This window comes from Pholcus phalangioides, unplaced genomic scaffold, assembly GCF_987345545.1.
Source record: "Pholcus phalangioides strain wild (caught in Gottingen) unplaced genomic scaffold, Ppha-v1.0 ptg000172l_1, whole genome shotgun sequence".
Classification (NCBI taxonomy): Eukaryota; Metazoa; Arthropoda; class Arachnida; order Araneae; family Pholcidae; genus Pholcus; species Pholcus phalangioides.
This window is the reverse complement of record NW_028301637.1, coordinates 7,924,209-7,941,160: the sequence shown is the minus strand read 5'-3', so window position 1 is coordinate 7,941,160 and position 16,952 is coordinate 7,924,209. Positions and strand designations below refer to the sequence as shown.

General features: G+C 40.3%; 2 protein-coding genes across 4 annotated transcripts in view; one reads left to right on the top strand and one right to left on the bottom strand.

The window, feature by feature from the left end:
- Positions 1–16,952, bottom strand: part of LOC149063662 (retinal-binding protein-like) — an 82,768-nt gene that overhangs the window by 33,126 nt on the left and 32,690 nt on the right. For both annotated transcript variants that reach the window (XM_089255929.1, XM_089255930.1), the window contains exon 8: positions 3,430–3,508. In XM_089255929.1, coding sequence (XP_089112055.1) covers positions 3,430–3,508 — 79 coding nt within the window. The remainder of the gene's footprint in view (positions 1–3,429; positions 3,509–16,952) is intronic.
- Positions 6,162–16,952, top strand: part of LOC149063661 (SEC14-like protein 2) — a 108,600-nt gene continuing 97,809 nt past the window's right edge. Inside the window, exon 1 of one of the 2 annotated variants that reach the window (XM_089255932.1) lies at positions 6,162–6,292. Coding sequence is in view for 1 of the 2 variants with exons in the window: in XM_089255931.1 (XP_089112057.1) it covers positions 11,997–12,041 (45 nt within the window). In the remaining variant the exon portion in view is untranslated. Of the gene's footprint in view, positions 6,293–11,905; positions 12,042–16,952 lie in introns of those variants that run through there. The other variant, XM_089255931.1, reaches the window with a different exon arrangement.

The window sequence follows — 16,952 nt, the reverse complement described above, 5'->3', positions numbered from 1 at the left end:
TTGAGAAGAAAAAGAAATTGAAAACCCTCCCCTTGAGAATATTCTGCTTACGCCTATGTATACATGTATCGGACATCAAAAACAAAATGCCCATCACCAACAACACCGATCGTCATATGCCGATACATAATCGATGCCAAGGCCGACATGACCTCAGCAATATAATCAAACCAATTAAAAAAAAATACCAGGAAAGACATCACAGGCCACATTAACCCTTTTAATTTTCCTCGTTTGTACTCGTACGTATGTCGAAATAATGAGAAGAGCCACTCGAATAACACCATGGAAGACATTCAGTTCAGAATCATGATCTTAATTAATGAGACGGATCCTTAAAAAAATCAGGAAATTACCTTCGGAATAACAAAATCCAAATATTACATCTAGAAAAATGAAATGAATCAATAATACTAAAAGAAGGGCCGTACATATGCGAAGAAGAAGAAAAACAAAAATGGCCTTGCTCAGACCTGTAATTACACAGATAGGCCGAAACGAGTTTGTAGAGAAAGAACTGGTCATAACGAGTTTCATTTCAGCTTTTCTCTCATGTCCAGCGTAGAATTTCACTTTCCTTATAGCCGTTAATAGCCTCGAATAGCCGTCAAGTAGGCAAACTTTCGATAGCTGCCAGGAATCGTCTTTGTAGTAAAAGGAAGTTAAGTATATTCGGAAGATTATGGAGAGACTTGTAACGGACGAGGCTATTCAGTTCCGAAATGAAAAAAATAAATAAATAATCGGGCATTCACTGGTCATGGCGGTCATTATAATATCGATAATAATAGTGAAGTCCATATTTATTTTTTGCTGTAGGATATATACAAAGTTTTAGGAATGGTCATTTGGCAATTTCGAAACCTGGTCACTTGAGTCATACTTAGAGCCTTGGGTAAATTGTAATTAACTGTAATATACATTGGGGTTTTCTTGCTCCTTGTAATGGAAGGGATTATGAATTGTATGAATATGCGAATATATATAATTCTTCGCTTACCTTGACCTCTTCGGGAGATCATTTTTTGAGTATGGGCCATAGTTTTTCGTATTAATATCGTAATTGCTGTGTCTTTTTGATTTATATCTAAGCTTTCGTGGATTGCAGTCGGTTCCGATGAATCGGGTAACGGATAAACTGATACACCGCTTATTCGGATAAAATCCTCTGGAACCTAAATTTCTCTCATAAACCCAACTTTAAAGTTCTCCAGCTTAATGTAATAATATCAACGATTTCCCCAGCTAAAAATCAGCGGTTTCCAAATTTTTTGAAGCGCGGCCGTATTGACAAAAATTGCATAGACAACTCTCTATACCAGCGGTTCTCAACCTTTAGAAGCCCGGTAAATCTCTTTTGCTTAAGTGAAAAGCCCGGCCATACACACAACTAACGAGAAACTAATAGGAAAAATGGAACTGCGAATCGCTCACGGGGCCCGGTGTGACTAGTGTTAGGGTCCGGTACTGGTCCGTGGCCCGGCGGTTGAGAAGCACTGATCTATTCAGTATGGGGTGACCACATCGGACTTTCATGCTTTTTTTGTTAATAAATGCTCTCAAATTTCCGTAATCAATGATGAATAAAATTATTTTTCGATATTTAGTTGGAAGAACTGTTTCATTATGAAGTTTCAAACTGCCCACGTGCTTTTTAGCTTTGAATCCTGCGGACGATGTTGCAAGTTAGAACGGAATGATCACATTTCCTTTATCATAAATAGAGGGGATCGGGTTAAATACGGGATATCGGTAATGGGCGAGAAAATTGTCAATGGCAAAGTTAGTAAAGTTATCAGTTGCAGCCAAAAAAAAAATTGTCAAAGGCCCGTAAAGTTGTTAATTACAACGAAAAAAAAAATTGTCAAATGCAAGTGAAGCTGAAAATTACAGCCAAAAAATTGTTGTCAATTACAGTGAAAAGATTGCCTAAGGCCGGTATTACGCTATAAAAGTTTTATAAAATCTCTTTTATAAAACTTGAAAAATCCAACCAATCAAACTCGTAGGTTACATTCGAGCAGATGCAACCGATAATCTTATTGGTTGAATGTTTCAAATTTTATAAACGAACTTTTAGAAAACTTTTATAGTGTAATCCCAGCCTAAGACATAGTTTCCCAAACTTTTCGTTCCATCGCCCCTTCTTCAAAATTTTTTATTCCTCTCATCGCCTCTGAAACTCAAGTCAACTTATGGGATTCTATACTAAACCCTAAGCTTCTACGGCTCCCTGGACCCTTCCGCCCCCTCCAGGGGGGGGGGTGATATTGCCTGCTTTGGTACAGACTGGTAGAGTCAAGTAAAATTGTCAGTTACAGCCAAAAATTATCAAACACGAATATGGTTGTCAATGACAGCCAAAAGTTGTCTAGAGCAAGTAAAGTTGCCAATTACAATCGAAAAAAATTGTTAAAAGCATGAATAAACGCCAGAACTATGCTACTGGATTTATACCGTTGCCGACACTTCTTCCAGCTCAGCTTCGTTGCGGAGTCCTATTGTCCAAGGCAGGCAAAGTTGCCAATTACAGCTAAAAAAATGATCTAAGGCAAGTAAAGTTGAGATTTATCTCTAAAACTGGGAAATAGACATAACATACCTGAAGCCGAGAAGAGTAGTCTTGGCCCAGGACCTGACCTCGTGCCCTAGTGGCGTGGTGGTAAAATGCTCGTCTACCACCGTGAAGGTTCAAACCCGAGGGAGGAGATAGGTAAGATATTTTCCCCTAACGAGTTTGAGGCGACCACCCATAGACAGCGTCTTCACTCCCAACCCATCTCATTAATAACAGTAAATTGCAATATAGCGATATGGCTGGAGTAGGACTTCCCCTATCCACGGCAGAGGGGCTCACCAAGCCGAGAGGGGAGATGTGGCTCAGCACCTGGGCCAGCGACACAAAGTGCTCACCCGAGCCACAAAGTCGAGAAGAGTAGAAATGATCCAGAACCTGGCCTGGCCACGGCAGAGGGCTCACTAGAGCCACCAAGCCGAGAGGAGACATGTAGCCCAGTGCCGTCTAAACACACACACGGGCCCGCCCGGCGGCCTCAAGAGAAGAAGAGCCTCACAAAAAATGAAATCTGGTCAAAATTTTCGAGAATTTGCCAGGTAGGGCCTCAGAAAAATCACTAGGCCTTAAGAAGGCCTTGATGTAGCCCAACATCTAGGCTGGCCGCAGCGATACAAAGGGCTAAACCGAGCCACCAAGCGAGAAGCATACACGTGGTACTTTTGCAACTTTTTAAATGTTGTAACTTTTTTTTCGTAAATGTGTTATATTGTCGCGCATGCAATACAGTTATATATGCATAATAAAGTATTCGGCACCACCCAGCCCCTCACCCGGAGCAATGGCTGAAACTGGTAATTGTCGATAGACCCCTGGGCGGTGCACGCCCATGAAATGGAGAAATGTTCACATACCTGGCTTGTACATGGCTTGAGAAGTTGAAAGGTTGTCCATGTCAATCACATGCACAGATTGATACGCTTTCCTTCCGGTCTGTAAAATTAATTGAACATGAATGAATACATTCAAACTCAATATTGATAAACGTAATATACAATAAAGAATATCGCGATATTTGGCAATTGAAATTATGCATGCGCAGCCGTAACACATTAGAAAAGCTCGAAAATAGGATCAAAATCCATTTGAATTTCGTTTCCGACTCAACAAAAGTATAGTCGAATTCCGTTTTAACGAATACCGTTATAGCGAAAATCTCGGTTTAACGAATACTCTTTTAATCTCCCAGATAAGTTTACATAGGGATTTTACAATGCAAAAACGTAGAATTCCTTTATAACAAAATTTCGTTACAACGAAGTGATTTCTCCGGTTACATTATAACGGGATTCGACTGTACTATCAATTTTTTATATCAATTGAAAATATATTTCGCGTTATTTTTCGTTAATTCGGGAATTGTTTTTCATTAATTTCCAATTATTTCCAATTAATTTCCAATCATGTTTAACTGATTTCAAATTATATTTCATTAATTTCATTAAATACTAAGTATTTCGTCGATTTTCATCAATTTCATTAAATATGAAGTATTTCGTCGATTTTCATCAATTTCACTAAATATTGAGTATTTCGTCGATTTTCATTAATTTCATTAAATACTAAGTGTTTCGTCGATTTTCATCAATTTCATTAAATACTAAGCATTTCGTCGATTTTCATCAATTTCATTAAAGCAGCGAATTAATGAGAGTACGATTTTCATAATTAAGGAAAAATAAATGAAAATTAATGAGGGCCTTTAAAAATGCCTGGACCTGTCAAAATTATCAAGACGCCGCTGATACCAGTGGTGCAACAAATATATTTACAACCCGAATGGAACCCACAACCGTACGGAACCCACAATCCGTCAGTGGGTTCCGTACATCTACCAATAGGAGCCCCTACGACCCCGGAAAATTCACCGACAACAATTCACCGAATGGAAAATTCACCGACAAACAATTCAACGACCTCAGTTTGACATGAATGAATAAGAGATCGAGTGAGCAAATGAACGAGTGAGCGAACGAATGAGGGAGTGAGTGAATGATTAAGTGAGCGAGTGGGTCAATATGAATGACAGTGTGAGTGAGTGAATGAATGAGCGAAACCGGCCTGTCACTAAAGCTAGCTCGCTCTCGCACACTCACTAGGTCACTCAGTCAATTGTTAGGTAGCTCATTATATCACTCACTCATTGGGGGGGGGTCTTTCTCTCTGTCACTCACTTACTATATGTCACTCATTATATCACTCACTCACTATAGGTCACTCATTATATCACTCACTCACTTGGTCATTCCCTTACTCACCAAGTCACTCGATCACTCTCTCAGTAGGCCGGACATTCACTTCATTTCCCGGTCACTCATTTACTCTAGAGGTCACTCACTTACTCACTAGGTCGCTAAATTCGTCATTCACTCACCAGGTCGTCCTATCGTCAACTCACTCACTAGGTCGTCCTGTCGTCAACTCACTTACTCACTAGGTCGTCCTATCGTCAACTCACTTACGCACTAGGTCGTCCTATCATAAACTCACTCACTAGGTCGTCCTATCGTCAACTCACTTACTCACTAGGTCGATCAATTCGTCATTCACTCACCAGGTCGTTATATCGTCAACTCACTATGTTGCTCACTCTATTGCACACTCAATCACCTGGTAGCTTACTCTGTTACACACTAAATCACTTGGTTGCTCACTCTGTCATTCGCTCATTCACTAGTTTGTTCACTCACCAACACACTAACCACTCTGTCACTCACTCACTAATTATACTGTACCAATTACTGACTCTGTCACTCGGTCATTCCTCTCTCACTTACTGTCTCAGTGACTCTTGTCGAACTGTTGTCGGTGAATTGTTCCAACGGTGAATTTCCCACCGATGAATTGTTGGTCGGTGAATTTTCCATCGACGAATTGTTGGCAGGGCCGTCTTAAGAGGATCATGGGCCCCCCGGGCCAAGTGATTTTTCTGAGACCCTACCTGGAAAATTCTTGAAAATTTCAACTACTTTTCGTATTTCTGAGGCCCCCGGGCCGTGCCCAGGTGGGCCCATGCGTTAAGACGACACCGATTGTTCGTCGACGAATTGCTGGCCAGTGAATTTTCCGTCGGTGAATTTTCCTGGCGATGAACTTTCTTACCGGTGAATTGTTGCCCGCCGTGAATTTTTCGTAAACCCCTACGGCCCACAAGTTAAAAGCCCTACACTTATTCAACGTCAATAAAACATGGGGGGAGGGTATTATTACTGAATATCCCAAGGTAATATCATAATTACATTTAAATATCCATCTCCATACCACAGATATTATAATTATTTATCTAAATACTGATCGTGCTCAATGACACGTTACATGCATTTCAATGAAAACAATGTCGGATGTATTTTAAGAAAGAGGAAATAATATAAATGTCTAAAATACACGTTTTCATGTATTTAAAAGAGAAACGGTTTCATTTTGTTCTTCTTCCCGAGGGGAACAGAACTCGTTTCAATAATAACCGAGGAAATTATTATGTATAATATTCCATTTATTATTATTATTATTATTTTTATGAAGGGTTAGTGGTGCGCCATCTGGTGGGAATAATACCCGTAAAGAAAGTGAAGACTTATATGAGATATCTTGTTCGTCTGGGAACCGGTCGGTGGCTGGTCATTCGGCGGTCGGATTAAAACCAATAACAAGTTCGTCCGTTCAAAAAGGGATAATTCCATTCATTTCCAAGATAATTATTGGTTGATTATTATTAGGGTGAGTTTACTATTGATTATTTGAAGTTATGATTAAATTTTTATTTTCAGCATAATTATTATGTAAACTATGAAAGATAACTGCTTTATGCATTTTTGACCAAAAAATGATCATTTTATGTCTGATGCATAATTATAATGATCGTAAAAAATTATGCCGGACAAGCGCCACGTTGGGAAAATATTAGTGGCGCAGTGAGAGAAAATTTTTGGGAGGTTTGTGTATATATATGTTAAGCGCCGCATTTTTGCTTTTTAAAAATGAATACTGTATTTAGGAGTCGTAGAGGAGGGGTAATGAAAACGGTGCAGTGCGAAAAATATTTACGAGTTACATATATAAGGGGCCATTCAGGTATTACGTCATCATCGATGGGGGGGGGGGGTTTGGATAATGCTTACGTCATCAACCACCCTTTATGAAAATATGAGTTGGATTCAGAGGGGCAGAGTTGATGACGAAATTTTGCTGACAGGGGGGGGGGGTCAAAAATGACTAAAAATTTGCTTACGTAATACTTGAACGGGCCCTAAGCGCCACAGTGAAGTTGCATAAGAGCGCTGAAATGAGGGGAAATCTTCAAAAATATTTGTGAGTCCCACGTCAGCGCCGCAATGTGGGAGAGATTTAAAATAATTCTTGCGAGGATTATGTAAGTATCGCCGTGCGAAACCTTTAGAAATATTTGTGAAAAATTTATGTAAGCGCCGTTCATATATATAGAAATTCCCCAGAGGAATGTTTACGAGTCGCTATAACAGTTAAGTAGTAACAGTATAAGCACCTTGGGGTGTAACTATTTAGAAAAATGCAGTAGATATATATGTATATAATGACTATACGGGAAATCACGGGAAAAGTTGGTCGTTATAACGGACTTCTCGTTTTAAGCGGATGTTTTTTTGTAACATTAGATCTTTGACAATCACCTGCAAATCACTCGTTACATCAAAATCATCGTTATAAGCCATACCGGTTATAACGGAATACGTAAGTGGACACGTAAGGACAAGTTTTGTCTACAATGCAGCGAGAAAGAGCTTTTAAAAATTGGCATTCAAGAGCCACTGAGAAGGAGGCCTTCGAACATATTCGTGAGTTACATAAGCGTTGCAGTGAAACTGCGATAGTTCCATAATGGCAGGAAATCTATGCTAGCGCCGCGATGTGTGGAGTCATAATCGTGAAAAATACTTGTGGGAGTCATGTCAAGTCTTTTTTTTACATGTTAACTGGTGGGGATTTCGCCCCCACAAGTCTTTCTATTTGCCCCACCAGTGAAGATAAAAAACTATCACTGGTGGGGCAAAGCCGTTTTCTTGTTTTCCTGAAACAGCTTCAACTTCAAACCCTACCAATATAACGGGAGTAAAAAGATTTCGCCATTTTCCAGACCGATTTTTTACGACTAATTATTTTTTTCAAGAAGGAAAAGGAAAAAGTTCAACTGAAAAGATAAGTTTTCCAGGGGGGACCGACTTCTCTGGAATCGGTCTTTTGCTCTCATGAAAAGTCAGATAAAGATGGAGGATGGACGAGGATCAGATGCCGGGGTTAAAACATTCTATTTTAGAGCAATTCTTCTCCCTAGTCATTGGATTCAGTCACACATTTTTGTCAAATGGCTTTTATGTTGCATCGAGTTGATGGCTGTCTTCATGGGGAGAACGACGCGAGTAATTCGAAACTTGCGAGCAGGGGGCAAGGGGAGCCACCACTATAAATCTTTGCTAACTTCTCCGACACAACTCTGCCTCTTTTGAGGTAACGGAAGTGAGGTGCTTTGCATCAGTCCGGGGTTGTGAGCGGTTCTATCTATCTATATATTTTAGAGCAATATAGATAGATAGATAAACATCAGTGTAGTAGCACAAAACCATTCAAATTCGGACATTGGGAATTTGATTTAATTTATTAATTAATAATTTTATTAAAATATGAAATTTTCGCCTGCTATATGTCATTTGCACGAACACACTGGAGCTTATTCCGCTTCGAGTGCCCCTGTTTTGTAGTTGCTCCACCAGTTTAATTTTCTTATAAAATGGCCTGAGTCACCGCAGTGAGGAAATCTTTAGAAATATTTGTGAGAATTATGCACACAAGTGTCATTTAGAAATCCCCCGTTAGGTAGTAGTGTGAGCGCCGTAGTGAAGATAATATTTAGAAATATTTCGGAGTTTTTTATGTAAGCATCGCAGTGAGGGAAATCTTTTGTGATGCATGTGAGGTTCGTGTAAAGCGCCGCGGTGGCGAAAATCTCCGAAAATATATGTGACGATATATATAAGCGAAAATATAAGCGCCGCAGTGAGAAATATCTTCAAAAATATTAGTGAGTTTTACGTAAGCGGCGAAGTGTGAGGAAAATTTCTTTAAAAGCTTTGCGGGAGTTACGTAAGGGATGCAGTGAAGTCTGCCTTTAAAATTACGGTCGGCACCGCTTAATCGGAGAACGGATAAACTGAGATAATCCAATTGAACGGATATTATCTTACGGTACCGAAATTTCTCCCATAGAGACAATGCTAAAGTTCCCCGATTGATATGAAAATTTCAACTACTCTTTTACCAGCTCAATCGAATACAGTCGAATCCCGTTATAACGAACTCCAAGATTCCGGAGAAATCACTTCGTCGTAACGGAATTTCGCTATAAAGGAATCCCAGGTTTTTTTGCATTATTCTTATGTAAACTTATCTGAGGGATTAGAAAAGTGTTCGTTAAAACGAGATTTTTCGCTATAACGGTATTCGTTAAAACGGGATTCGACTGTATTACGCTTCACACACACGTTCAACTGTTAATACGCATCAACCACTATACACATGTTTGTATTGATGGAGACATTTGGAATTAATCGAAAATATGTTACTAAATTAAGGAAAATACATTTGAGAGTAGGTACTGGCCTCTAAGTATTCAAGTTGTCTTGAATACGTATATTTAGTTATTTTAATTTTGTTCTCTGTTGAGCCAGTAGAGGGCGCCAACTTCTCCAAAGAAAAGTAAAAATTTTCGGTATCGAGAGATCATTGTAATTAAATATAATTTTCATTTCATTCCTGATGTCTGATTTATTCCAGAGGCCTCGCTAATATTAATCTTCCATCAGTTTTCAATACACAAACTATACTAACGTAGTAAATTCATGGCCCCCACAAGGGGTGGGCTGACAAGGCTCCAGCCCTGGGGCCCGGGACAATTTTCCCAAATTTTTTGCTTTTTCACGTTATAAATCCACCATAAAGGGGGCCCGTGGAAGTCTGGTCGTGGTGCCCGCAAAATATCCCAGCCTAGGACCCTGCTCCAGGATGTGGGGGGGGGGGGCATGAGTAAAATAGCAATTGAATTGTTTCCCGACCGCGTAATCGGATATTGTGTGCTGGAAACCTTGACATCCGATTAAGCCTCAAAAATTAATTTTTCTAATTTTTCCACTCCGCGCAGTTAAAATTTTCAGAAATGTTTCTAAACGTTCTCTTTATTGCGACGCTTACACAAAAGTTTGCAAATATTTCTCGCGGCAGCACTTACGTAAGACCCACATATATTTCTAAACATTTCAATTCCTTTTGACGAAGCTTTCCGCAGAAACTTAACGTGTGTGCAACCTCAGAAGATTGCTGCCACGGATAAGGGCGAAACGTCAGGATTTGTTTCCTCATGGTAAACTCGTGGAGCGTTTACATGAGACTGGGATTAGAAGCAACTTGTTGTGAATTGGATAGAATCGCGGTTTGCGAGATAGGTAACAGTGGGTTATTATGAACGGGAAACCTTCTGATTGGACAAAGTTGTTAAAAGTGGAGTCCCTCAAGGAAGTGTCCTTGGTCCCATTCTTTTTTCAATTTTTATCGATAAGCTTTATCAGGCTATCGGGATTGTGAGCAAATTCGCAGATGACGTGAAGCTTATGGGGTAGCATAGGCGGAGATAAACTTGGAAGTCTGGGGGGAGGGCACGACGATGATGTCAATTCATCTATACATACTTATATATGCATTAGATCAATCGACTTCCCCTTTGATGCTAGGGGAGGGCAATGCCCCTCCACGCCCAACTTGTATCTCCTCCCGCGGGAGTAGTCGGGAGTCAAAACGAAATGAAAAGGCTCCAGACCAACCCTAATATGATTGAAGCACGGCCTAATGAATGGAATTCACGTAAGAGGCGCAGCGACAAAAAATATTTGTGTGGATCACTTTCATTCCTTCACCTTGAAGCGCCTGATTGAAATGATTATTAGTTATTTTTAATGAGAATTACTCGAGAATAAATTTTCTTATGATATTATTATGTTTGGAGGAAGGGTGTGGTGTGCTGTTTGTGGATTTTTTTGATTATGTAGTTATCAGTTATCTTTGGGGCGATGACCCATTGAAGAGCCGATTCATCTTTTAGGGAGATAACAAAGACGCGACCAGTGTGTATATACAAACATGTTTCTGTGTGTTTGGTAAATATTCTGATAATTATTTTCTTGACACAAATTGTTTCCATTTACATTGCCTAGCTAGAAAAAACGGTCGCATGTTAATTAACTACAGCGATTTTCAACCTGCTTCAAGTAATCCTCGAAGATGTGTTAGAAGCTTGCGTACCCCTAGATATGCGTAGGAGACTCCCGTTTAGAAATGATGCCCTAGAAATATGTAGAAAGCTTGAAATTAACGTAGGTGCGCAAGAATATCCCTAGAAATGCGAGTGAGGCTTGCTCATCATAATGCTTGCTCTTATAAACACGTGGGAGGCTTGCGTGTCCCAATAAATGCGTGAGAGGAGGGTGTATTCCCAGATATGCGTTAGGCTTGCATCTCACTAGATATGCTTAATCTTTGAGAATCCTAAAAATCACGTGATAAGAGTCAGTAGGAATCGGTAGGAGACGTAACTGTAGAAATGCGTAGGAGACATGCGCATAACGAGAACTGCTTAGGCGACATACGTATCTTGTACGCATAGGAGGCTTGTATTCCCTTGAAATCGGTAGGAAGCTTACGTATACTTGGAAATGCGTAGTACTCGTGTGTCCTCAGGTATGCCTAACATAACTTAAACGTATATACGGAAACGTTTTACGAGTTCCGCTGAAAGTGCGAGGGGGCCGTGCGTAAGAGGCCTGAACATCCCTAGAAATACGTGAGACGTCTGAAGTTCATAAAGCTTGTGTATCTCCAGGTATGTCTAAGACTTGTTTAATCCTAAACATTCATAGAAAATGTTCGTACACCTAGAAATCAGTAAAAGTCGTGTGCATACTTAGAAACGTTAAAGCGATCCCCCTAGATATACGTAGAAATCCCGTGTTCTCCTTGAAATGTGTACTAAACTTGTGTACTTTTTTACGGTACAGTGCGCCAGACTAGATATTCCGTCACATAACCTTAAGGGGGGGGGGGTGGTCACAGTTTGGGAACCACCGCTCTAACACTTACCGGTTTATCACTCCCAAGACCATGATGTCTTTCTCGATAAGCATTTAATCAGCAGGATGGCTAAATTAGCTCTGATTAAACGTTGGAGTATCTGCTCTTTTTTTTCCTGCTGTTGCGAGAGATTATTTCCTGTCATGTCGTTGACATCGCCAAGCAAGTCATTGATAGTGTGTCTCGACACTTTTGACACATTACGGCTCACTCCCGCTTTGTTGACACAGTCTTATGAAGGACGCTATTATAAAGGCGTTACGACAAAAAGGTCATGGTGAAACTTTTCGTTGTGATTTTCTTGGCGGCGATTTCTGTGGTAAGTCGGAATATTTTGTGTGTTCCAGATTAGAGGAAATGCCTAAATACTACCAGTATGTAATTGATTATTAATAGGTAATTATGTGTCCAATATTCAAGCCTTTCCAGGAAGGACATATGCGTCATAATGCATATGCACACACGCCCACGTGAGAATGAAATTCAGTACTATGATTTTCGATAGTAAGTACGTAAATCGATTAGCAAGTACTTCCGGCTAAGGTGCCAGCCCGGGGACCCGTGACGCTGTTGAGACTGCCGACGCTGATTCCCAGCTATGGCTGTGCTTGTTCCAGAGTGATTCCGGTTCCAGAAGTTTCAGACAACCGTCTAGGATGGAGGGGGGTCTTTCTAAGTTTCCTAAATACCAGGTGATTTGTTGTTTTGAATGTCTGAGAGGTCTTCTTCCTTAAAAAGTTTGAAGGAAGCACCGTTCTGAAGTCAGGGTATAGTATTCGCCTCAAAATGATAGTAAATTGCACAATGGCCATCAACTAGGGATGCCTTGGAACCTTCCTCCAAGAAGTTCATATAATTTAAGATATTGTGGTTATTTAAGGATCTCGAAAGGACACCACACAAAGGGCAGGGCAATTGAGTACGGGCTGGATATTTTTAGGGATCCCTAGAAACATATTAAATCCGATTTAAATGACGGGATTTTCGCTTTTTATGCGTCTCTTAATGGAGCTTTGCACGCTATAGCGTGTCTATACGCAAAGCGTACAATGAACGGAAAAAGTTGAAAAGGTCACCCATAAATCATAACCCGTGGGATTTTTTTCTCTTAACAGCGACCTTTAAGGATTTTGGACTCCCTTATAGAGTATACCTTACATCCATACAGCACGCGATTTTCGGCGGATTATCATGTTAATCTGGGCGGCGGTGCCCTTTCTCCACATTTTGCCACTTCTTTTCAAGACGGCAAGTTACTGAGTCATCAGAGAAGGACCGGTAATGACCATACAACTGGTACGCTTGAGTAACAGTGCGTATCCATGTTTTTCTTGGTTTCTACCATTGTATTCGGAATGTGTAACATGCGAAGGGCGCATGTCGATTCCGAGATACGATCTCTCAATAACAAACCGACAGAATGTCGAGATCGATCTCAATATTTCGGTCAGTAGCAGCTTTGGTGAGTGATTTATTTCTGTCGTTGTTGCCGATATATACCAGGAAATGTAGGTAGGGAGATGATTATTATTAGCGCTCAAGTGTCAGCACGTGCGTACAGATGCTATCGTTGTCTAAATCGGTGTCGTCGTAGTATTGTGGGACTTGGGTTCGTTCGGTATAATATATTCATCGGGATTACACACACAGAGGACACGAGATATTTTTCAGTCGGACGTCGGGCTAAATTTAACGACGTCGATGACATTGTGATTGTAGACTTTTACTATTTTTCCCTCCATTCTTCCCATGCGGACGTTGCAGATGTAGACTCGTGCTTTCCCAACTAGTGATCAAATCCGATCTTTCCAGACGCGTGATGGGTGAAAATTCGGAATAAATGCAAGAGATAATTTCCGAACCGGTAAAAAAAAATTTGGAATGAATGCGAGAGGTAATTTCCGAACTGGGGAAAATTCAGAATAATTTTCCGAAAAGGTGAAATTTCAAAATAAATTCAAGAGATAATTTCCAAAAACTGGTAAAAATTCGTAATGAAAAATAAACATAATTTTCGATCGTCTGAAAATTCGGAATAAATGCGGGGATAATTTTCAAACCAGTGAAAATTCAGTGAATTCAAGAGACAATTTCTGAACTGGGGAAAATTCGGAATAAATTTCCGAAAAGGTGAAATTTCAGAATAAATTCAAGAGATAATTTCCAAACTGGTGCAAATTCGAAATTAATGATATACATAATTTTCGAACGTCTGAAAATTCGGAATAAATGCGGGGATAATTTACAAACCAGTGAAAATTCGGAATAAATGCGGGGATAATTTACAAACCAGTGAAAATTCGGAATAAATGCGGGGATAATTTACAAACCAGTGAAAATTCGGAATAAATGCGGGGATAATTTACAAACCAGTGAAAATTCGGAATAAATGCGGGGATAATTTACAAACCAGTGAAAATTCGGAATAAATGCGGGGATAATTTACAAACCAGTGAAAATTCGGAATAAATGCGGGGATAATTTACAAACCAGTGAAGATTCAAAGTGAGATAATTTCCGAATTGGAGAAAATGCGAATGAATGTGCGAGATAATTCCCGAATGGGTGAAAATTCGTAATAAATGCAAAAGATAATATCCGAACTGGGGAAAATTGATAATAAATTTCCGAAAAGGTAAAATTTCAGAGTAAATGCGAGAGATAATTTCCTAACTGTTGAAGATTCGAATGAATGCGAGCGATAATTTCCGAACCGATGAAAATTCAGAATTGGTGAAAATTCGGAATAAACGCAAGAGATCATTTCCAAACTTTTGGAAAATTCAGGATAAATTTCCGAAAAGGTGAAATTTCAGAGTAAATGCGAAAGATTATTTTCTATTCGGAGTGAATGCAAGTGAATAATTTCCAAATTTGGGGAAAATTCAGAAATAAATTTCGGAGAAGGTTAAAATTTCAGAATAAATGCAAGAAATAATTTCAAAATTGAGGAAAATTCAGAATAAATGGAAGAAATAATTTCAGAATTGGTGAAAATTCAGAATTTATTAAAAGAACAATTCCAGACATATTGCAAATTCAGAATTTATGAAAGAAATTATTAATACCGAAAATGTGGGCCAATCCCACCCCCCAAAAAAAAACCAAAAAACGCGGGGCTCTATGCGACCGCACCTGTCTCACATGCCCAAGGGCGGTTCTGCTGTTAATCTGCGGAAGCTCTTCTGGGGTTCCGTGGTATCAAAAAGCTGCATAATTTCCCATATTCAAGTTTATATGGGTTCTGAAGGACAGTCCCGTAATCACCAATTATTCCGTGCGTTTCTAGGGCCGTCGTAATGTATGGGTCCACCCGTGTATGACTCAAAGGTGGGGGGGGGGGGCATGATAATGAGATTTGGTTAAGATTTTCGAGATTAAGCATGCAAATTGTTATGTAGGCATTTCTAGCCAGGTGGGGGGGGGGGTCCTCAAATCCCCCCCCCGGGGCCTCATGATGCACTTGTGACGACCCTGGTCTTAAGAGCCCTATAGGCTAAAGTATATATGCCCAACCCATGGCCCGCGGCCAAAATTTGACCCTCAGAATCATTTGATGTGGCCCGTGACCTCACACCTAATTTCGTAAAAATGAACCAATTGGCACATTTGTAGATCATTTAAGTGAAATACGACACAGATCGAGATCACTTAACTGTCCCGTGGTACATTTACAGATCACTTAAGTGACCCAAGAAATATTTATAGGTCACGGACGTATGGCACAGTTCCAGAGCAATTTAGTGCCCGTGGTGCAGTTCCACATCACTTAAGTTACCCGCGGGACACTTCGTCATGACAACGTCACATCTCCAGGTCATTTAAGTGATCGGCGGTATATTTAATGGCCAGCGCAGGCCCGTCATTTAGGGGGGGGGCGTTGCTCCCCCCCCCCCCGGCTTTTGAAAATATATTACAAATGGTGTATACATCTACAAATATATATATATATATACATACATTGAGTACATGTGTTTTGCCCCCCCCCCCCCGGAAAAAATTGAAATGACGACCCTGGGCCCGCGACACGTTTTCAAACCCCTGAAGTGGTTCGCACTCCCCTAAAGGGTGAGCACCCTTGGACTAGATCCTATGGGAATGCACCGGGGCGACTGCCACTGGTGGGAAAATACGGGAAAGGGGATACAAAGAACATTTCAGTGTAGATAGGGCAGTAAAATCACGTTTCCCACTCCTAAAAAATCGTAGTTATGGCACTGCTATAAGTTCCCAGGCCAGGGCCTGTTTCTCATAAGTTGAGACCCTGGGTAAATGTAAATTTTTGGGGCACCCTTACGTATAGTGTTCTTTGAGACAGGGGAAGAAGAGAGGGGTTCGTGCCTGCAATTAAAAAAAGCAGCCTCTAAAAATGCATTCCTCGTTACATGAAATCACCACTCTTTAAAAACGGAACTCCGTTCAAGACGGGGGACCACCTTAATCAGGGGTCCTTCAGAGGGATCAATGAACCAGACGAAGAATGAAGGCCTTCCAGCTTTGAGGGGGGGGGGGTGCACTGAACACAAAAAGATCAAGAAGCCCTATCTTGGGAGAACACATCTGACAAATACAGTAAAATAATTCGCAGAAACACGAGAAAACTTGAGCTTCTCTTGACCCCCTTGACCCCTCGGGCAGAAATAAAAAAAACCCAAGGTGGATGCAAATCACTATGTATTGAGTTACGTAACTCTCGACCAATCAGGAGCCGCGTAAAAAAAGCAAAAGAAAAGAGAATTCCATTCGATGCCCAAGTTCAAGGCTACCTGTCGTATGAAGCGAGGAGGCCTGGTCATCATCACGTGTCTACCCACACCTACTTATGCACTAGTAGGTAGGTAGGCCTGTATAAGAGAATAACGAACCCAGTGCCACGAAATCGTATGATGTGATAAACGAGTTAATAGCTTTTTTGGGTGTGAGTGTACATGATATATCTTTGTATGTATAGGTGGCATTATTTGGCATCTCATACGCCAACTGAGTAATCCGTGACAATAAGTGTACACCGTGTCACACGGAGGTTCTGCCCCTTTAATTTCAGTCCCTTGACTCCCGTTTCATGTCCAAAAATTCACTGAAATTTACAAGAATATACCATAGTAAACTGAAAAATTTATTCATTTGCGTACCGACGAAAAATAAATAAATAAGAGAAAGGGTTTGCGGACCGGCAGAAAATAGGTGAAATTATTTGTGGACCTACAAAATATAGATAAACGGGAAAACT